Source organism: Caretta caretta, chromosome 8, assembly GCF_965140235.1.
Source record: "Caretta caretta isolate rCarCar2 chromosome 8, rCarCar1.hap1, whole genome shotgun sequence".
Lineage (NCBI taxonomy): Eukaryota > Metazoa > Chordata > Testudines > Cheloniidae > Caretta > Caretta caretta.
Window position 1 is genome coordinate 15,780,468 of NC_134213.1, and position 19,555 is coordinate 15,800,022.

The following is a 19,555-nucleotide window of genomic DNA, read 5'->3' on the forward strand; positions in this document are numbered from 1 at the left end:
TCTTCCTCAGTTCCTTATTTAAAAAAATACCCATGCCAAGCCATCTAGTAAATTACCCTCAGTTATGTCTTTCAGATATTATTTACACAGCTCCTTAGGCGCCTTAGTTAATTAACCCTCACAGCCCTATGCAAGGGGATAAGCATTATTTCTGCCCACCCCATCCCCCTCAAGTTAGACACAGTAAGTGACTTTCCCAAGGTCACACAACAGGGCAGTGGCAGTGCTGGTTTGTAGTCCCCTGGTCTAACCACTAGACCACATTTCCCTCCCAACCATCCTCTCTCCTTACTTTGAGCAATGGGTCTGCAAGTGAATGAGACACACTGCCAAGTTCCACCCAGAGCAACATGAATGACTGTTGGACAAACTGAAAGCAGAAGTTTGGCCCACAACCTCAAAGAGATATTAGTGGGCAATTCTACACCACATAATGGTTTGGTAAAGGTTAATGGCATTTTTAAGGAAGTGTCATCGAAAGAGGAGAAGATAACTCTGATTCATACTATGTAATTATCCAGCTGCTCTATTCTGCATGCTGAATATTAGCCACAAAGATTATTTGTTTTAGTTACTATTTAAAATAAACATGGCTAATTCCTGCATATGTTTCCAGAATTCCTTGCCTGTTTATAATGAATTCCATCATTCAATACTTTTTTAGGCAAGGCAGAAAGGGATTTTGGTAGGGGGTTACTCTTAAGAGAGCCAATTAATTCTAGCCATCGCTGGGTTTAGTTTCCAGTTCTCATGACACAACAATCCAACGCACAGTATCTCCAAGAAATTTCCATTTCCAGCCAATGGACAATTCTATGTGTGTGAGTGTGAGCAAGATTCATTTTCTATCGATTTCCATAAAGAAAGACAATGAAAAGTACAAAAAGGTAAATGACTTACAGCTTGTATATGTTTCGAAATACCTCATGTTTCATATGCTATCCCAGTAGAATTATGCAATTTTACAGCTTATCAAAGCTGCGAGACCAGACAATACAAAGTCAGACAATACTACACAGATGTCACACGTTAGGGTGGAGTTAACAGTGATAAAATAGGAGAAGACATAAATGAATAGGCAGAAGAAGGAAGGAGGTGGCTGTGGTGGGGGAAAATGAGGAGAGAAAAAGCAGAGGGGTTATATGGAATGGAAGTCTAGAACTGTTTTAGCCATGTCAACATTTTATACCCAAACATATCTAGAAATCGGGTCCAAATCTCTTTGAATTCATATAATTGTTCTCTATGGTGATAAGCTATTCTTTCTTTGACTGCTAACTCAGACAGTCCAAATACCACTACTGTATGCTGTGTTTTGGTGCTTAATGGCAAATATCAGGAAGACAACAAGTAACCTAATCTTGGAGGCAAGGCTATACATATACACCAAAACCACTTGGCTCCAAGAGCTACCTCAAAATCATCAGGCTAATAAGATGACTACTACATATCCTATTAACTGAGGCCTTTAGAAAGCTGCAAAATACCTTTAATCTGAAGAGTCAATACAGTTCAAAAAGCATCTAACTGCAAAACTGAAATAGAAGAAGAGAAATTCAACATAGTCCTTTCAGCCGTGATACTGCAGAAAAAACCCTTACGCTACGACGCCTATGGAAGATGCAGAAAGCAGAAATAGTTCTCTCAGGGCCCATTTTTGCAGTCCTTATTCAGGCAAAACTCCCACTGAACCCATACTGTACGCCAGGCGGGGTGGGCAAACTATGGTCTGGGGACCGCATCCGGCCCTCCAGACGTTTTAATCTGGCCCTGGAGCTCCTGCTGGAGAGCCGGGTCTGGGGTTTGCCCCGCTCTGTGTGGCTCCTGGAAGCAGTGGCATGTCCTCCCTCCTATTCATAGGGGCAGTCAGGGCGCTGCACATGCTGCCTCCCGCCCCAAGCACCGCCCCCACAGCTCCCATTGGCAGGGAACCACAATCAATGGGAGCTGCAGGGGTGGCACCTGCGGATGGGGCAGCGCACAGAGATGCCTGGCTGACCCTCTATGTAGGAGCCAGCGGGGGGACATGCCGCTGCTTCTGGGAGCTGCTTGAGGTAAGCGCTCCCCTGCCTCAACCCCCTGCCCCAGCCCTGATCCCCCTCCTGCCCTCTGAATCCCTCAGTCCCCACCCGGAGCACCCTCCTGCACACCCAACCCCTCATCCTCAGCCCCACCCCAGAGCCTGCACCCCCAGCTGGAGCCCTTACCCCCCTGTACCCCAACCCCCAATTTTGTGAGCATTCATGGCCCAATTTCCATACCCAGATGTGGCCCTCAGGCCAAAAGGTTTGCCCACCCCCACTGTACACTAACTGAAGTGAGCTGGGAGAAAGGGTGGGATTAGAGTCCAACAATTTTCTGCCCTCATTCACCAGGGCATTTTGTTGGAATTCACATCATTTAATAACCTGCCTAAAAGGGCCCTTTTTCTAGGGACTGATTTGATCTACCTCTTTTATTACTATTAAATGGTTCAGCTTGAGTACAAACTTCGAAGGCAGCATACGAGTTCCTTGCACACCCTAGGGCAAATGAAATTCAGTTGCAAGGAACATGTCACACTGAATCCACAGTTTAAAGTTTCCTGGGTCAGATAATGCAGAGGTAATGGAGCAGGGGCTTATTGTGGCATGTCATTTAGTAATAGTTCAGTCAGAACTCAGGACTGGATGGGAACAGGCCCACGCACCTAGGAGCACCTTCTGTACAAACTCTCTCATCTTTCCCTGCGTCTCCAACTGCTCCCAAGTAAGTTAGTGCAGAGCCGGATGGGTGGGAGACAGCAGGGGTGTGATGTTTCTGGTTCTAAGGCACGACAGTTCATGGGAACTTCTACTGTAGCTGTTTGACATCCCTGAAATTTCATGTATGTGAGAGACATGCTTTTTGGCTACAATAAGGAATTTCAACTTCTAAACAAAGTCACCCATCCAAGTACTGACAAATCCGCCCGCCCCCGGATCCTAGTTAGCTTGGGAGTTTATAAGAGTTCATAGCACAACGGGGAATATATTTGGCAGAAACTTTACAGATCCCATTGTGGGATGGGCCTGTACACAGATTTTTTTCAGAAAATAATGTTTCCCTATAACATCATTTCAGAGAACATTTGCCACCCCTTCACCCTTTGCTCCACCCCAAAAACATCTGTCATGTTTCAGAGCCTACACAGCTATTTATGCCAGCTGGCAAGCTTCTGAAAGGGAGACTTCAAGGCCTAGACCCAAGACTTGAGGAGAAGGTTCAGGAGAACAGAATTGCTCAAGTTCCTCAGCTCTCAAGCAGTTCTACAAGTTAGCATGGGGCGCTCCTGTTATCCAACATCCCATTGTTTCAGGGTCCTTTTGCCTCAGACTTTATTGGTTTTATTTAAGATCGGCCCAGCTCAAGTTCTGGATGCATGTACACATTTTATCAGTCAAAAATCAATACAAATGTCTTTGACCAATGTCCAAATTAAAAGCCCCCAAATCAAAACTCTCTCACTCCCCCTTTACACACTTGATGAAGTTGAAGTGCAGATATCCTGGCCCTGAATGAATGGGGCACTATTCTCCCTGTTTCATGAGACTCGATTCCTTCAATGTATTGCACAATTGGAAGGAATAAATCTGTTTTTTCACATACTGTGTTCCATTTCCTCCTCTCCCACTCCAAGCAAAGAGGCATATGGGAAAGGGATAGGGAGATTATCAGGAAGAAATATTGCAAGAGCACAAGAACAGGCATGATGGAGAAAGTTCCACAGACACTAATGACCTGATCCTCAGAGGTGGTAGGCACCCATAGTTCCCACTGGGGTATATCAAACCTTGAGATGAAGGAAACAGGAACAGCAGGTACACTGGGAGGAAAAGACAGAGGGCCAGTTTTCCTGATTTTAGCTGGAAATAACATTGGTATAATCTTCCCAGAGATAATGTAGCTCCCAAAACGTTACCGCTCCTCACAGTGCTGGAGATTCGCTGACATCTCACAGCCACAAACCAAAAAAGGGGCCCTGTCATCTCACTGCATCCCAGAAAGAGAGAGTTGTTCTTCAGGTCTGCATATGTTATTGCTTCTCCAGAGGGCATGCAGGGTTCAGATGGTTCTAGGATTCTCCAGTTCGTGTGTTCTTACTCCCACTGCCTCAGAGCTCGCAGGGATCACACGTATTTAAAAAGATGCTCCCAACTCCCACTTGGAGTAACATATTGTTTCTATATTACAGGAGGAAGAGACACATTGGATTTGCACTGACAGAAACAGCAATACATTTGGAAAAGCTGATACTTTTCCAGCAGACATTTGTTCCGCACATACAGTTAAAACACTCTTCTTTGTAACCTGACAGATTGTGGGTCAAAGAAGGATGAGCTTGTGCAGGCCACTTGGGGACAGACTGTGGGTCAGAAGTGCAGCCAGCAGTGCCAGCCCCACTGGGAGGAGAACAGTGAGGAAGATCATTTCCCATCCTCACTCCTCAGGCAGGTACATACCCCAGTTAGAAGATCTAGCCAGCACATGGAACGGAATACGCTGCACATTCCAATTCAGAGTAGCAGATCTGCAGCTGCACTTGCTCCCTGATCTGTTAACAATTTTAAAACTCATTTCTTTCTGAAGTTCCTATTTAAATAATCTCTTCCAAACTGAGCACAAGGTCAAAGGTAAACACTCAAGTTGGATAATAAGAACAGACTAGTCTGTTTCTCTCTAGGGCTCCCAAGTCCTAGCAAAATGCTGCAATGGGCAGGGTTATAAAATCTGCAGGAGAATGTCTGAATCCAAATAAAAACTATTTTCGCTGGAATTGTTTATGTCATGGGAATATTTCTGAAATGTTATTTTTAAAAATATCCAACCTAAGTTTGGGGCCTGCATTGCCCCACCAGTGGCCTTTTCATTGGCAATTGTTCAGTCCTAAACTGGATACATGCGGCTTTCTCCCTTCTATGCTCAGTCTGTTCCTCATGCCCACATCATTCTGTGAGGCCACACAAGCCAGTGTTTGCCAGCAGAATCCTTTTCATGGGGAAGAACTATGATATCTCAAACACCAGACTGTGAAGTGACTACATGCAATAGGCAGGAGGATACCAGCTGTTAAGGAGAAAACTCCTGTTTAAACAAAACCAGCAGTGAAGGCAATGTAGAAAGTTTTGCAAGACTCATCCAATTCTGGTGAAACCTTACAGATATTTTAAAGGTTTTTCCTGGTGGTTTCTCAAGGTCATTAGCTACACAAATGAACAGGTGACAACAATACAACAAAGCTCATAGTTTTTCCAACAGGCAACAATCGCTGGACTCTCTTAAATGTCTGCCAAAATCGAACAGGCACATGAGGTTAGCGGCAAAAATTCCACCATCCTGTCACCACTGGGGAAGACACTCCATTTTCCTCTTTAAAAGTAACAGTTTCTCTGGCAAGATTTTAAAAGAAGGATATTACTGGTCTCTACACAAACCACCAAAAAAATTAAAAAAAAAATCTAGCTACATTAGTTTCAGGACGATTGTGCAACCATTAAACTGCATATACAACTCAGGTCTACCTATGCGCAAATGCCCAGTTATTATTCCAATTGGTCTCCAACATACAGAAATCTCCAATCTGTGCAGTCACAGTATTTGCACATATAGATTAGGGATGACATTTTCAAAATCCAGGGCCTAGGGGACTGACAAAACAACAGATGCCCGAACATCCAGTGTTAAGGCTGAATATCAGGCCTGACACCTTCGCTCTAACTCATACTAATGCGCCATTCTGAGGGCACATGACTGCCTGAATTAAGGTCAAAGTGACTTACTGCATTTTCACCTATCAATTAATGTATTAGTGGGTTAATCGGACCCTTCACTATGCTACTTGTTGAAATGAAATTTGCCAGGCTTTTGGGCTTACAAAGGCCTTGAAAAAAGTGGGACTATTTTTAATTGTGGGTCTCCACATTTTGTCCCATTTTGAGCTCCATTTACGCTACTCCTTTTCTTCAGTGCCTGTTCTCCCACTTCTTCCCCTCCCATCTGTTTAAACTCTTTCCAGGCCCATTGCATTTCCCTGCCGTTGTTATCCTCCTTCTGCTTTGCTCCTCGCATTTTCTGCCCATGGTGATTGGCTGTTGCACAGCACAGCAGATATACTGACATCCTTTTACTACTGCCAGTGGCTGTGGCAGCACACAATCAATCACGTCACCTCTTAAGCACAGGATGGCTTGGGGGACTGATAATGAAATTAATACCTTTCGTGTATAGGATGTTGGTTCAAGTGCATCCCAGCTCAGTAACATTGGATGGCTATTTAGTAATTTATATGAAACGAACTGCTGGTCTCCGTCCAATTCCCAGGGGAGAGATATCCACATCACAAACCAGCTGGGTGGTTTTTATTTGTTGACCATGTCAATAGACACTCTAGGGTAGCAATGGGCTCAGAGGCTGAACTATCCTCCCCTATGTAGAGCAGGTCCTTCTGGGTCAGGGCTGGAGCCCACTGATGGAAAGCCAGTGCTGCCAATGTCTGTGCTGTAGCTGTTGTGTGGCTCAACAGAGGACTACAGTTTCCAGGGCTGTGAAACCAACATATCTTACAAGCACTATATTTACAAGAACAAAAGCACTCTTGAGCACTGATGGTGTGATTCTGCAGCCTAGAATGAATGCAGTCTTAAATGCAGCTTTCTGTGGGTGAATTTTCCTTTCACTTGTTTTTGTTGATTGTTTCTAATATTACTACTTCAAAGGAACTTCATTGTGTTGGAGCGGGCTGTGAAGACATGGTGGAGAACTATACTGGAGAAGTATGCACTTGGAGAGTTTTTAAATACAGATTCTTAATTTGAAGAATCATAACATTGTGAGGTGTCAGTGTCAACTAACTGATGACACCATTACACTATACAATCACTAGGACTATTTAATCAGATTTTTTTTTTGGAAAGTTATATATATAGGGTTTTTCCATGATGCTCCTCACAGTATATATGAGAACATGCTAATTGTGTAAATAAGGACTCTGGATTCTGAGCTTAGAGCATCACAGTCATTTTGAAAGAAATTAGCCTCACTGCTCCTTGACAATAGGGAACTATTAACATCTGTACTTTACAGTTGAGGAAGTATGCCATAGAGAGGTTAGGTGTCTTGACCAAGATGACAACATCTGTAGCAGAGCTGGGAGTAGGACTCAGCTCTCACAACACAACACTTTAATCACACAATCGCCCTTCTTCCATAGGTGCTGTCTCATGTAACAGAGCATCTAGGCAGGTCCACTGTCAACATGGGGAGGAAATGGGTTGGGGCTCTTCCTATATAAATTAGAAACCGCACCAGTGAGATATTTAGTTCTCCCCTCCCTGTTTCTTTCAAGTATAAAATGTTCTCTCCTGCTACTTGGGCAATACTGAGACCACCTGACCTGGCATCCCTGGCCTTTAGATAGGGCCAGATTTTCAAAAGAGGTCAGTTACCATTCAGGCACCTAAAGAAAATGAATAGATTTTCAATGGCAGCTGCTGGGCACTGATTGTTCTGAAAATCCAGCCACTTCATGTAGGTGCCTAAATGGGAGCTGAGTTCTTTTGAAAATCTGGCTCTACCTAAAGGTCAACTATTTATTATTAAAGAAAGGCTCAGTCCACAGGGTGCAGGAATGAACCCTATTTTCTCAGAAGTTCAGTGAGTGCTGCATCTGGTGTTCCAGCTTGATCCCATCTTCAATTATTATTGATTCGCTTTAAACCAGGTCAGCGTTAATGTCACACATACGCAGCAAGCTAACATTCTAGAAATTCTTACATAAATATCAAATGGGAAAAAATTACATCCCCTTTCCATGTAAATGATTCTGTTTCCATTCTCTACTTCTACCCCATCCCCGCAAAAAAAAGTCTTGAAACATCTAATTTTAAAAAACAAAGCTGTACTTGCATTATGTGAACTTTAAACAATTTACAGTTTTTCAATTACATTGACAGGGGATTTCTCTCCCTGTGCCCCAAGTATCACTTTTAAAAATTCACTCTCCAGCTGAGAAATGTTATGCCAGGTTGCAGAGCAATGAAGCAGAGCTGAAGACTCTTGGTAGAAAGGATTTATTATAGAAGGAACTTATCTGTTTTAGCACAACTGACACGTCTATCATTCAAATGACCGTCGCTTCCAGCCCCATTTATTTAGCAACATCAAAATGCAAAATGGTGAGTTTAAGGAACTATGCTATTTAATGTGGTGAAGACATTTTCCGTTCTCAAAAGGTAGAAAGATCCATCATCAGCCTGTTTATTTAGAGTACCCTTCCAACACAATTTTAAGCCTGACAAAAAACAGCTTTAAGCCAACAGATTTCTGTCAGATCAACTTCTGGTAGCACTTATCCAACATGTATTGCCACCCTTCTATTCCTCACCTAAATCATGCTTCAGATTTATTATACAATATTCTTTGTACATTGACTCAAGAACAAAGATAAAACATAAGTACTCTTTTAAAAAAATACCTTCAAACACAAGGCCAATTTTTCTTTGTGCCAATTACTCTTTATGGTAATATATACTGTTAGCTATGGAGAGCAAGCCTTTGGCAGTGTTTCAAGACATTGACATAAAACTGGTATCCAAACAATTATTATTATTGTAAACAAGGCCTTAACTCACTTTATTTATTTTTCTCATCCCTATATAAATGCATACCTATGAACACATGAGTATTCAACTTCCTTTGCAAGCATTTTTGGCATCACAATGGTATTCACAAACTATAAACTTCTTTATGAATCATTTATGCATCAAGCCACACATTGAAACTATACAATAGGCTGGATGGAAATTTTCTTCTGGAAGTGGTTGTATCCTTAAATCCATTGCAGAGTGACCATTTGTTTGCTGGAAGCATATTTCTGCATCTATCGAATGAAGCTTCAATACCAGCATCTGCCATTTGGCTCTGAACCTATGCCCACACTTTATATTGTGATTTTATGTATGTAACATCCCACCTGTTCCCTACAGGTCTGTAATCTATTCTTTCAAAACAAGCATATCAAAACACTGAGGTGGTATTTGTAGAAATGTTGCAATGTTTCTCTAAAACTTCCAACCTAACATTAAGACACATACTAAATCATAGCTGATTTTGTTTATAAAAGTGCAGGTCAAACTGTAAATTAATTTTATCATCCAGAAGCACCCACAAGATTGGCTATAGAAATATCCTTTGCTTCTTTCTTGTTTAGATGCCAACATTTACACAATTAAGGATTTGCAAGGGCCAAACACATCTGCCAACTAAACAAACGTTTGCTATATTCTAGATAAGATAATGACATGCACAGGAGTTCAACAATCAGCTTTTTCTTTTATTCTGAAGAAAACAATTATTTGTTGTAGAAAACAATGAATAGGACGTATAGCTGTACAAAACAGAAGCATCTCATGGGGCAGGGGAAACAGAGATTTAACATGTTTTTTTATAGGGATAAATGAAAAGTAACACAGAGCAAGAATGAATCAGCACTACAATATACAACACAAGTTAAGGGCCAGATTTTGTCTTCCTTAGGTTGATTTAAATGGAACTGCTCAAGAAGCAGTGTGGTACTTAATGTGAATTACAGAATATAGTACTTACAAATATTTTACCCCAGGACAAGTTCAAATAGGGCATGATTCAGCCGCCCTTAATCATGCCAAGCAGTACTTTACACCATGAGTGGAATAACAGAAACAAAGGATATTTATCTATCTCCAGCCCGGTGAGATTGTATCAGAGTGACTCCCCCCACCCCAGAGCATGAGAGTGCGCCGGGTAAACGGGCAGGATCGGGCCCAGAATGATCTGACTGCCTTTCTAGCCTCCTGCTTGCTGTTCTGGCTCTTTCATTACTGGATGGAGACGCTCCACCTAAATTCAGCGGGACTGTCCCTTTGTTGTGTCACAACTTGCGCAACGTAACAGAAGAAAAACCTTTCGGGTTTGTAGAGTTAAACATTGCAACACGTCTGCAAATACCCAGCTCTCCACAGACACAGGCCCTCTTCTTGAAGGCATTCGACTGATCACCTCCCCGCCCCGATCATCTCTTCCAGCTTGGCATTCCCCACTCCCAGCGAAAGCCCAACGGGAGATCAGTTCCTGACCCCCGCGTACTAGCAACGCCGGGAGCCCCGCTGTCACCGGCCCTTCCCCTTGTCCCTCCCGCAGCCCGAGCCCCAGAGCATCCTCCTGCAGCAGAGCCCAGCCCGGGCTTTACACCCAAACTGGGGCTCAACCCTCCAGCCCGCAGGGCCGGGGCTCGCTGGGAGAACCGCTGCTGGGCACGGGGAGAGCGGGACCGTCCCCGCGCGCTGGGCTGGGCGCCCCGGGGAGAGAGGGGAGGTCCGGGGCTGGCGGAGAGCCGGGACCCCCGGCCGCACGCGCGCTGCAGGGGAGGCTGAGCCCGGCTCCGGGCTGCGCTCCCCTCCTCGAGAGCCAGAGGCGGGCAGCGCCCGCCGGCGCGGCCCCAGGGGGGAAGCTGCCTCCAGCGCGTCTTCCCCAAACTTCCCGGGCGCCCCGGCACAAAGCGGCGACTGACACATCATCTCCCGCCCCGCCTGCAGCCCGCGCTGGGGGCGCGCTGCCCGGAGCCCCCGCGCCCGGGGGCAGCGCCGAGCGGGGCTTCGCACTCACACAGAAGCGCTCCAGGTCCGTGGCCGCCATGGCGGGAGCGGGGGGGAGGGGTCTCTGGCCGGGAAACTGCCTTGCCGGAGCCCCGCTCTTCTCCCCGGATCGATGCGGCTGAATGAATCCAATATGGCCACTTCCTGGAAACTCCCCTTTGCAGGCTGGAGAGGCCACGGGGAGCCGCCCTCAGCCCCCCCCAGCCTGCGGGGGGAAGAAGTCAGCGAGGGAGGGGGGCTCAGGGCCACCGCAAAGACGCCCTCCCCCGCACCCCTTCAGCCTGAGGCTCCCCCGCAAAAGGGGCCGGGGGGCACCCGGGCAGTGGTCGCCGCTGCTGTGCCGCCCCGTGGGGGGATGCTGGGAGTTGTAGTCCCGCGCCTTTGCGGACCCTGTGCCAGAGACAGATTGATTTTGGTTCAGGGCGCAGCCAGGGGCATCCGTATCACGAGCTCCGAGGGCCCAGAGCCACCTTCCCCTGGGGAGCCCCGGAGAATCCCAGCGAGCCTGAGTAGAACTGAGGGAGCCCTGCCCGCCTCCCTCCTTGCTGGGATGTGCGGGCCGGGTTGGCTCTCCCCGGGCATGCCAGGAGAGAACGTGCTCCTGCCACAGGAGGCGCGAAGGAGGTTCTGGCAACTGAGCTGTAACAGTGAAGCAAACAGGTGAGGAACCCGGAGGTGAAGGAGTCTAGTCACATCACAGAGAGGGGAAGTGCGCTAGAGTAAGACTTTCTGCGGGGGTCTCCCGTTGCATCTTGTCTTGCTAGACTGTAAATTGTTTGGAGCATGGAGAGTGGTGACTTGCGCAGGGCTAAGACTTAACAAATAATGCATTGTAATATTATCAGGTTTCAGAGTAGCAGCCGTGTTAGTCTGTATTCGCAAAAAGAAAAGGAGGACTTGTGGCACCTTAGAGACTAACCAATTGATTTGAGCATAAGCTTTCCTGAGCTACAGCTCACTTCATCGGATGCATAAAGTATTTTCCACTTTATGCATCCGATGAAGTGAGCTGTAGCTCACGAAAGCTTATGCTCAAATAAATTGGTTAGTCTATAATATTATCAGCAGGACTGGTAGTGTAATGCCGACAGACCCCGGTTGTCAGCTGCGGGATCGAACTGGGGACCTCTGGAGCTGAGTGAATGAGCCAAAAGCCAGCTGGCTCTTAGCTAAGGCTGTAAAGCAAACTCACTTAACTCTCTCTCTAATGGTCTCATTGCCACTGGATGGGACAGAACACCACACCCAGGATGTATGTGGGTTACATACTTCCCCTAGTTGAGGAAGCACATCCTGAGCTTCAGAGACTTCCCAGATGAAATCCTGGACGAGCCCCCACTTGTAATGCTGACAGACCCCGGTTGTCGGGATCAAATCTGGGGCCTCTGGACCTTAGTGCATGAGCCTCTACCACATGAGCTAAAAGCCAACTGGCTGCTAACTAAGGCTGTAGAACAAACTCATTAATCTCTCTCTTTAAGTGGCCTTGGTGCCACTAGATGGGACAGAACACCACACCCAGGAGGTGTGTGGGTTACAGCAGCACGACCTGTTATTAAGATTGCCCAGCACATCCCATTATAAGACCCTGTTTTCAGTTGCTTATAACTTTGCCAAACTTTAACCATTGAGGCTGAATTTTTTCATTCCTCATTCACTTCCCACTTGCTGCCTCAAAGGAGGCAGAGATCAGATAGTTCTCCCCCTCCCCAGCTGATGCCTAATTTTTTTAAACATTCTGTTTCATGTATTTTGTTACCTGTTTCTGTGGCATGCCTAGCATGCTTTTGGGTATTTGAGAATAAATAATTATGTACCCACAAAAGCCGACTGCTATTAGCAATGTCTTTTAAAAGAAGCTAAAACAATAATAGCTTTTTTAGTGCCTCCCATAAGAGGATCTAAAATGCTTTACGAACATTATTGAATTAAACCTCTCCACCTCCCACAGTTAAGTATGTAAATATCACCACTAGTGAAACTTTCACAGAGCTGCGCACTCAATGAACAAATTAAAACTGAGACCACTGTTGGTTCCGTCGCTGTCCATCTCACGGTTATCTTGTACTCCCCCAGTCTGTTTGTTGTATGCACCTGTTACCTCTCGTCTTATACTTAGATTGTATGCTCTTTGGAGAGTGACCATCTTTGTGTTATGTGTGTTTTACATGTGTTATCTGATCCCTCACGGGGCCTATGGGTACTACCACAATATAAATAATAATAATGAAGTAGTGTTAGATTATACAGTAATGAGCCGGTTTGCTGTGGTACAATAGGTGTATAAAATCTTGTGTTAATCAATATGATCCTTTATTCGTCACATTGTTCCTGAATCATTTTGCAGGAGATCAGACAAGCATGTGACTGGAGGAATAAAACCACAGGATATGAATATCAGAGGTAGCTGAGATAACTGGAGTGAGGGGGGCAAGGGTCATTAGAAATAAGCATTCTAGTCTCTATTACAGAAACCAGGTCCTATGATGAAAGTGCTAGAATGTATTTTCCCTGCAGCAATTTGGAGGTATTTTCTAATTAGGTATCATTTGAGTGAGTTGCACTGTGGATTACATCAAAGAAGTATGATAAGCCCACTGCTCTTTGGCAGATATATTGCTTTGTCTTTCCTGAGCCCATCTCCCCTTTGTACATTCACTTCCAAGCTGTTTCCTGTGTTAATCTGCACTCTGACAGCAAGGCTGCCAAGATGTCATCTTTATGGGTTCTTTCCTGAATCTAGGGTTTATCAAACACATTTATGGCCTGATCCTGAATACCCTCAACCAGGTTCATAACTTTATGCTTGTCAGTAGTCCCACTGACTTTAACGGGACTAACTGTGGGCCTGATCCAATGTAGTCAATGGGAGTTATTCCACTGATTTCAGTAGGTGTTGGATTAAGTCCAAAATTGCTTGCATACAGGATCAGGGCCTTCATTTGTATTTTTAAATGTAAGCTGAAAAAATGTAAGCCCATGCCCTTTTTGGCTTCTTTTGTGCTGTATAAAGTAGGCCTGCTTAGTTTATTTTCTCTCCCCTCCCTGTCCCCCCTCCAAAAAAAAAAAAAGTTCTGTTCTATAATTTTAGTACCTTAGAACTTACAAGGATACAAAGTATCATCTTCCCTGTGTTGCTAGAGCCTTTGAGAATTGGAGTGGAAACTTTCTCAGCCCTTGACCAATGGCATAGGCTTGCTGAGTCCTTCACCAACAAAGCTTTCCCCTCCCATTTGTTTGTATGGAGTTTGAGTTAAATAGATGTTAGAACAAACCAGCAAAAATCCCACTAAAAGTCCCCTCCTCTCGCAGATCTCAGGTTGTCATCTCCGCTTGTCTCGTTCCCACAGGTTCTCCAGTCCTCCAAGGAATCCTCAGGGAAAAACAGGGAAGTCAGGACCTGATACTTCTAATGTGCACAAAAGGCAGATTTCTTAAAAGGCAAAGAAAACCTTGCAGACCTTCTTTATTACATCATAAAGAAGCAAAAATAAATTAATTAAAAACCCGCAAACTTTTTTTCCTTTTCTTTGCAGGTGATCTTTAAGGCTCCAATTTACCAAAGCATTTAAAGTACTTGCTTAACTTTAAGTATACGCTTAATTCCCACTGAAGCCAATGTCTGTGCTTAAAGTTAAGCACATACATAAGTGCTTTGCTGGATAGGGATGCACTTAGTAAATAAATCAAGATTCTTTCCCCCCAGTAAAAAGAAAACTGCCCCAGTGGGGCTGCTGCCACTGGGAAAACTGCCCAATGGGTCCAAGGCCCATTAAAGCCAGTGGATAGACTCTATTGACTTCAATGGGCTTTGGCTCACTCCCGAAGAGAGTAAAGATGGAGAGGAAGGCAGGGGAAAAATCCAGAGACATGGTAAGTGGGTCAAGAGACCACTCTATTGTAGCTGCATCCTGTGACCTGATTGTATTTGTAGTGAAGATGGTGCCTGATTGTTGAAACATTTTCCCTTTCTGAGGTTGATGTCTCTTCTCATTTTCTTTGGCTGCACCAAAAGGGGTGTCGTTGAGAGGTGCTTAGCCCCATGATCAGCACAGGATAAATGCCTAGAGAGACAGATAGACAGCATGAGGATTTTATTTTTAACACCTTATTATTTCAGAGAACACATTGTTCCTAAGGATAGGGAGCCTGATTCTCTATTCCTGTATACAAGCTCTACAGCAGTGCAACTCTGTTAATTTCAATGGCTTTATGTTGATGCAGAACTGGTGTAACAGACAGGAGATTCAGACCCATTAGGCTTCAAGACATCTATCATTCTGCAGATTGTTCTTAAGCACTCAGGAATTAAATTTATATTATTATTGAGTTGGGTGGGCGTTCCTGCCAGGATCTCTAACTCTGGTGGAGTATTTCTGCCTACTGAACATAACGCTTACTTAGGGCTAGATTGTGGATTTGCCACAAGCCCTGAGTAAGCTTAGCTACCCCATGAACAGAACAGTGAGCCACTAGTGAGCCAAAGATTCACATTTGGGTCCCTAGTTCCTTCCTTGCCCTGGGAGAGTGGGAAGGAATCTGCACCAGCCCTTTCCTTGGTGCAGCTTTCCTCTTTGCCCCAATCAGATGTGCTGGCAGAGGCATTGAGAGTAAGAGGGACAGTTTTCTCCTCCAGCCCCCTCACATTGTGACCTAGGATGCAGGTAGCCCATGCAGGAGAGAAAAGGAGGCACTGTATGGCCTTTTACTCCCCTGTGCAGGCACATTGAGCAAGTGACTGTCCTGCCCCTAATTTCCTAGCTTTCCCATTTATGCCATACCAAAGCCACATGCAGCCCTTTTGTACACGGTCACCTATTTTTCAGGGCTGGATAAAACCCTTGATCTTCCTATGTCATCTGCACTGGCCGAGATGGGGGCTGGATTTGATTTCTTCCACATCATTCAACACAGGCCAAACAAGTAAACATTCTGTGGACCTTAAATGATTCCTTCTGCCTTTGTTTTACTGCAACATGCCTTAAACTGGAGGGTTTCACAGTCATTGCTTTAGCTTCAAGACTGCTGAGGAGCTGAGCGTCTTTGAATATCATTAGTAATCATGATAATACTTTGTGTTTATACGGCCTGATTGTTCAGCGGTGCTGAGCGCTCATAACTCCAGTTAAAGTCAGTGGGAGCTGCAGGTGCTCAGCTCCTCTGAAAATCAGGCCCATTCTTCCCTCCTCACACACCCTGAGTTGTACTTTACTCCTTGGAGCAGTCCCAGCAAATTGCCCAAGGTCTGAAAGCATGTAACCAGCATAGCGGGGAACAGAACCCAATCCCCTGACTCCTAATCATAAAGGGCCACATTCTCCCACCCTCACTGAAGCTGATGCTGTGAGTAATCCCAACCATTTCAATGGGTCGAACTCAGAACTAAGGGACTATTTACTGTGGGAATGGGAGCGGGGGGCAGAGTCAGCCCCAAGGAGATTCATCTGTGTGGAACAGCAGTAATTATCTGGCAAATATCATGTAAATGCTGTCTACTCTTGTCCATTTAGTAATGTTCTTTTGAATTGGCCCTTGAGTTGCAGTTGAGCCTTACTCCTTCATTGGATAATGCCTTTTATCTCTAGATGTTTTCCCTCCTTCCCAGACTTTTGTTTGATTGTGTATTCATTGAAAGTTACTGCATTTCTCTCTGGAACAAAGGAAGAGCTCTTTGCCTTCACATAACTCACCCTTTGTTTCACAGGGAAATATCAACAAGGAAACTGGAAAATTGTGGCTTTGGTCATTCTTGTTGGATTTCATATAGGAGAAAAATCTACCTTTCCTCACTGAAGGTACAAATTTCATCAGTGCCCAGTGCCATACAGCCCAAAGGGAAATCCGGAATATTCTCTAAAGCAGGATTCTCCTGTCCAACACTCCTTATGCTGGAAGAAGATTGGAATTTTCCCTGCCCATTCATCCTTGCATTTTTCCTTCCTCTTCTCGTCTGTATTGCAATATGATGCCTCACCTTTCTTACAGTTCAGAGCAAAGTCACGTGGCTTCTTTGTTACACAGCTTTACAGTTCCTGTGCCAAGGAGCAGGAGCACTGGACTGGCAAGGTTTCCACCTTAACCCTGAAGATTAAACAGACAGTACTGTGATTGCAGAGCCTGGATATGGATGCTGGATATTCCACTTCATTTTCCGGTGTTGCATCATTTGAATTGTTGCAATCATGCAATACTATCCTCCTTCTACTGAGGATAATGGCAAAATGCCCACAGTTAGGTGTGTTTGCTAACATGGCAATATTGATGGGTCCCTAGGGCTGCGATGTTTCACAAACACTTCCCAGTCAAATACATTAAAAGAGGGACAATCCCCTAATGTTTGTGATATAAAGTTAGAAAGCTGCAAAGTTTGGTTTAAAATATAAATAGCAGAAAATTAAAAGATTTTTTTCTGTTTTCTGTACTTTTCTTTTGTCCTAGCTGGTAAACTGGAAACACCAAGATGTTGCGTTGTGCAGGAGGTCAGACGAGACTATCTTAATGGTCCCTTCTGACCTTAAAGTCTATGATTCTATGACAGTTGGCTCGAAATCATCTGAGAGGCAGCCTGCAGTGTTCCATAAATAACCAATCCAAAAATACGTACTTTTTAGGTTTTTGGCAAAAGGAAAAAGAGGGAGGCAAAATTTCCCTTAAGGCTGGAATTTTCAAAGGAGTTAAGTACCACAACACCAATACGGTTCCAGCTGATTATTCTCTGTATTAAAAGATTTTGCCGGAATATATTTATGGTGGTATTCAAAGACATCATCAATCAGCATCATTTTTGTAACTCAATCTACTTCTTAATCAGTTATGGAGAAATAAACTAAACACCATACAGATAGAAAAGCCCAGGGGACTTGTCTATAAATGGATAACCTTCACCAGGTCTGAACCACTTATCATGAACAAGACTAAGCCAAGCATTTGCCATTCTACACTATTAATTAATGATGCCCAGCTCTTATATAGAGGTTTTCATCTGTAGGCCTCAGAATGCTTTGGAAAAGAGATCAGTCTCCCTTTTATAAATGGGGAAACTGAGGCACTGAGCTGTGCAGTGACTAGCCCAGGATCACCCAGCGAGCCACAAATGGACATTCTTTTTTTTAATCCAATTAAAACTGGAAGTAGCTGCATGAACCCAAAAATAGTGTAGTGAGGATTCCCCACATGACTACACAATGTCCCACCACCCCAGGATTACTAATTATTATTATTATTAAATATTTATATTATAGTAGTACCCAGAGGCCTCCAAGTGGGCTGGGGGCCCCATTATGCTTGGGGAACGTACAAATACAGAAATGAAGCAAGTCCTGCCTTGAAGAGTTTAAAGTCTAAAGACTCTAAACACACAACCAGACAAAGGCTGAGGGCTAGGGACACAACATACAAACAAATGAGCATGGGTCTGAAATGGTACAGCTTAGTTAGTCAGATATATTGTATTTTGTTTTAATTGGTGCAAGGCATAAGTACCAACCTTCTAACAGACACTCAATAAATGAGAGTTTGTGAAGGGAAACACACCTATTAACATAATGATAACCGGGGTGGGGGGGGGAACGAGCATGTGTAACTGACGCTTGGTCTACACTACCGACTTATGTTGGTATTATGCATTGCTAGAGGTGTGGAAAATCCACCCTCCCCAAGCAATGTAGTAATACCAGCCTGACCTCCAGTGTACACAGGAGAGCTTCTCCTATCGACACAGCCACATACTCTGACAGAAGACACTCGCCTGTTGGCGTAGGTAGCTTCTTCATTAAGCACTACGTCAGCACTGTAAGTGTAGACAAGCCACAGCGCAGAAGAGAGTAACTTGTGGAAAGAGTTTATGGGACAGAGTAGTTAAAGTGGGGAAACCTATTGAGCACCATCACAATGCAAGACACATTTCCGCACATTTTTCCAGTGCTTTTATTATCATCATATGGCCCTATGCTCCCCTCCACTTTGGTGGGTGAAGGGGACACCGCATCCACTGATCCCAGCTGAGGAACATGGAAAGGAGGGGTATTGCCTCTGTAGCACATTTTCCCCATCCCACAAGATTACAGGTCTTTGTGTGGAGAGAGGATGGGCTGGGATGAGACTAGAGTGCTGGTTATATGTGGAGCCCCCCTAAACTGAGTAGTAAACCTTCATAAGCTACTGCAGATGGGGTTCTGGTGGTCAGGGGACAACAATTTGCTGGGTGAGGAGAACAATGCAGAGGCAATGGGCAAAGATACAACAGCATCCATGTGGCCCTCTAGGTATCCATGGCTTTTGAGATGCAACCTGCTGTCACTTTCATGGGAGCTGTCCAGACAGCAGGCCAGCCCACAGGCGTGCTCACACAGTCGTCAGCACCCGTGAACTGCATTGATTTTCAGAGTTCTCAGTGTAGAGGCAGCCTAAGCACAGATGCACCCAGCTTGACTTTAACCAGTGCCAACAGTGTCTCCTTGGAATGCCACCAAATTCTCCACAAATGTTTGTAAAATAAGGCAAGTGGTTCCAAAAACCCTATCGTCCTTAGTTCTTCTCCCTTAGCATATTCCTCTTGTTCATGCTCTGTGAGACAGAACATAAGAAGTGAAGGATAGGCACAAGGTGAGAGGAAAGGTTTGCAACACAAAGGATACAGAATGAATTCTTAGGCTTTCATATATCTGTATTAGATTCTAATAACCAACCTTTAAAGCAAGTCATAGCAATTAGTTTTGGATGCTTATTTATTATTAGATCTCTGCGGTAAGCCAGCCAGCATCGTGGGGCTGCTATAAACAAAAAGGCATTGCTAATGCAGGGGTGGCATTAGTAAAATACCATACACAAGAGACAACACCAGCAAAGTATATGGTTACTGTGCAAACAATAGGACAGGCATGGTGAGGCAATGTTAGGCTTGAAGT

The 19,555-nt window shown here is 44.6% G+C and overlaps 1 protein-coding gene and 1 long non-coding RNA gene across 3 annotated transcripts in view; one reads left to right on the plus strand and one right to left on the minus strand.

Annotated features, from left to right (window-relative positions):
- SEPTIN8 (septin 8) overlaps positions 1-10,989 on the minus strand; it is a 77,715-nt gene extending 66,726 nt beyond the window's left edge. The window contains exon 1 of one of the 2 annotated variants that reach the window (XM_048862505.2): positions 10,660-10,989. Coding sequence is in view for 1 of the 2 variants with exons in the window: in XM_048862498.2 (XP_048718455.1) it covers positions 10,660-10,689 (30 nt within the window). In the remaining variant the exon portion in view is untranslated. The remainder of the gene's footprint in view (positions 1-10,659) is intronic. The other variant, XM_048862498.2, reaches the window with a different exon arrangement.
- Positions 10,990-11,012: 23 nt separating this feature from the next.
- LOC142072955 (uncharacterized) overlaps positions 11,013-19,555 on the plus strand; it is a 94,047-nt gene continuing 85,504 nt past the window's right edge. Inside the window, exon 1 of the long non-coding RNA XR_012669581.1 lies at positions 11,013-11,309. This is a non-coding gene — a long non-coding RNA (uncharacterized LOC142072955). The remainder of the gene's footprint in view (positions 11,310-19,555) is intronic.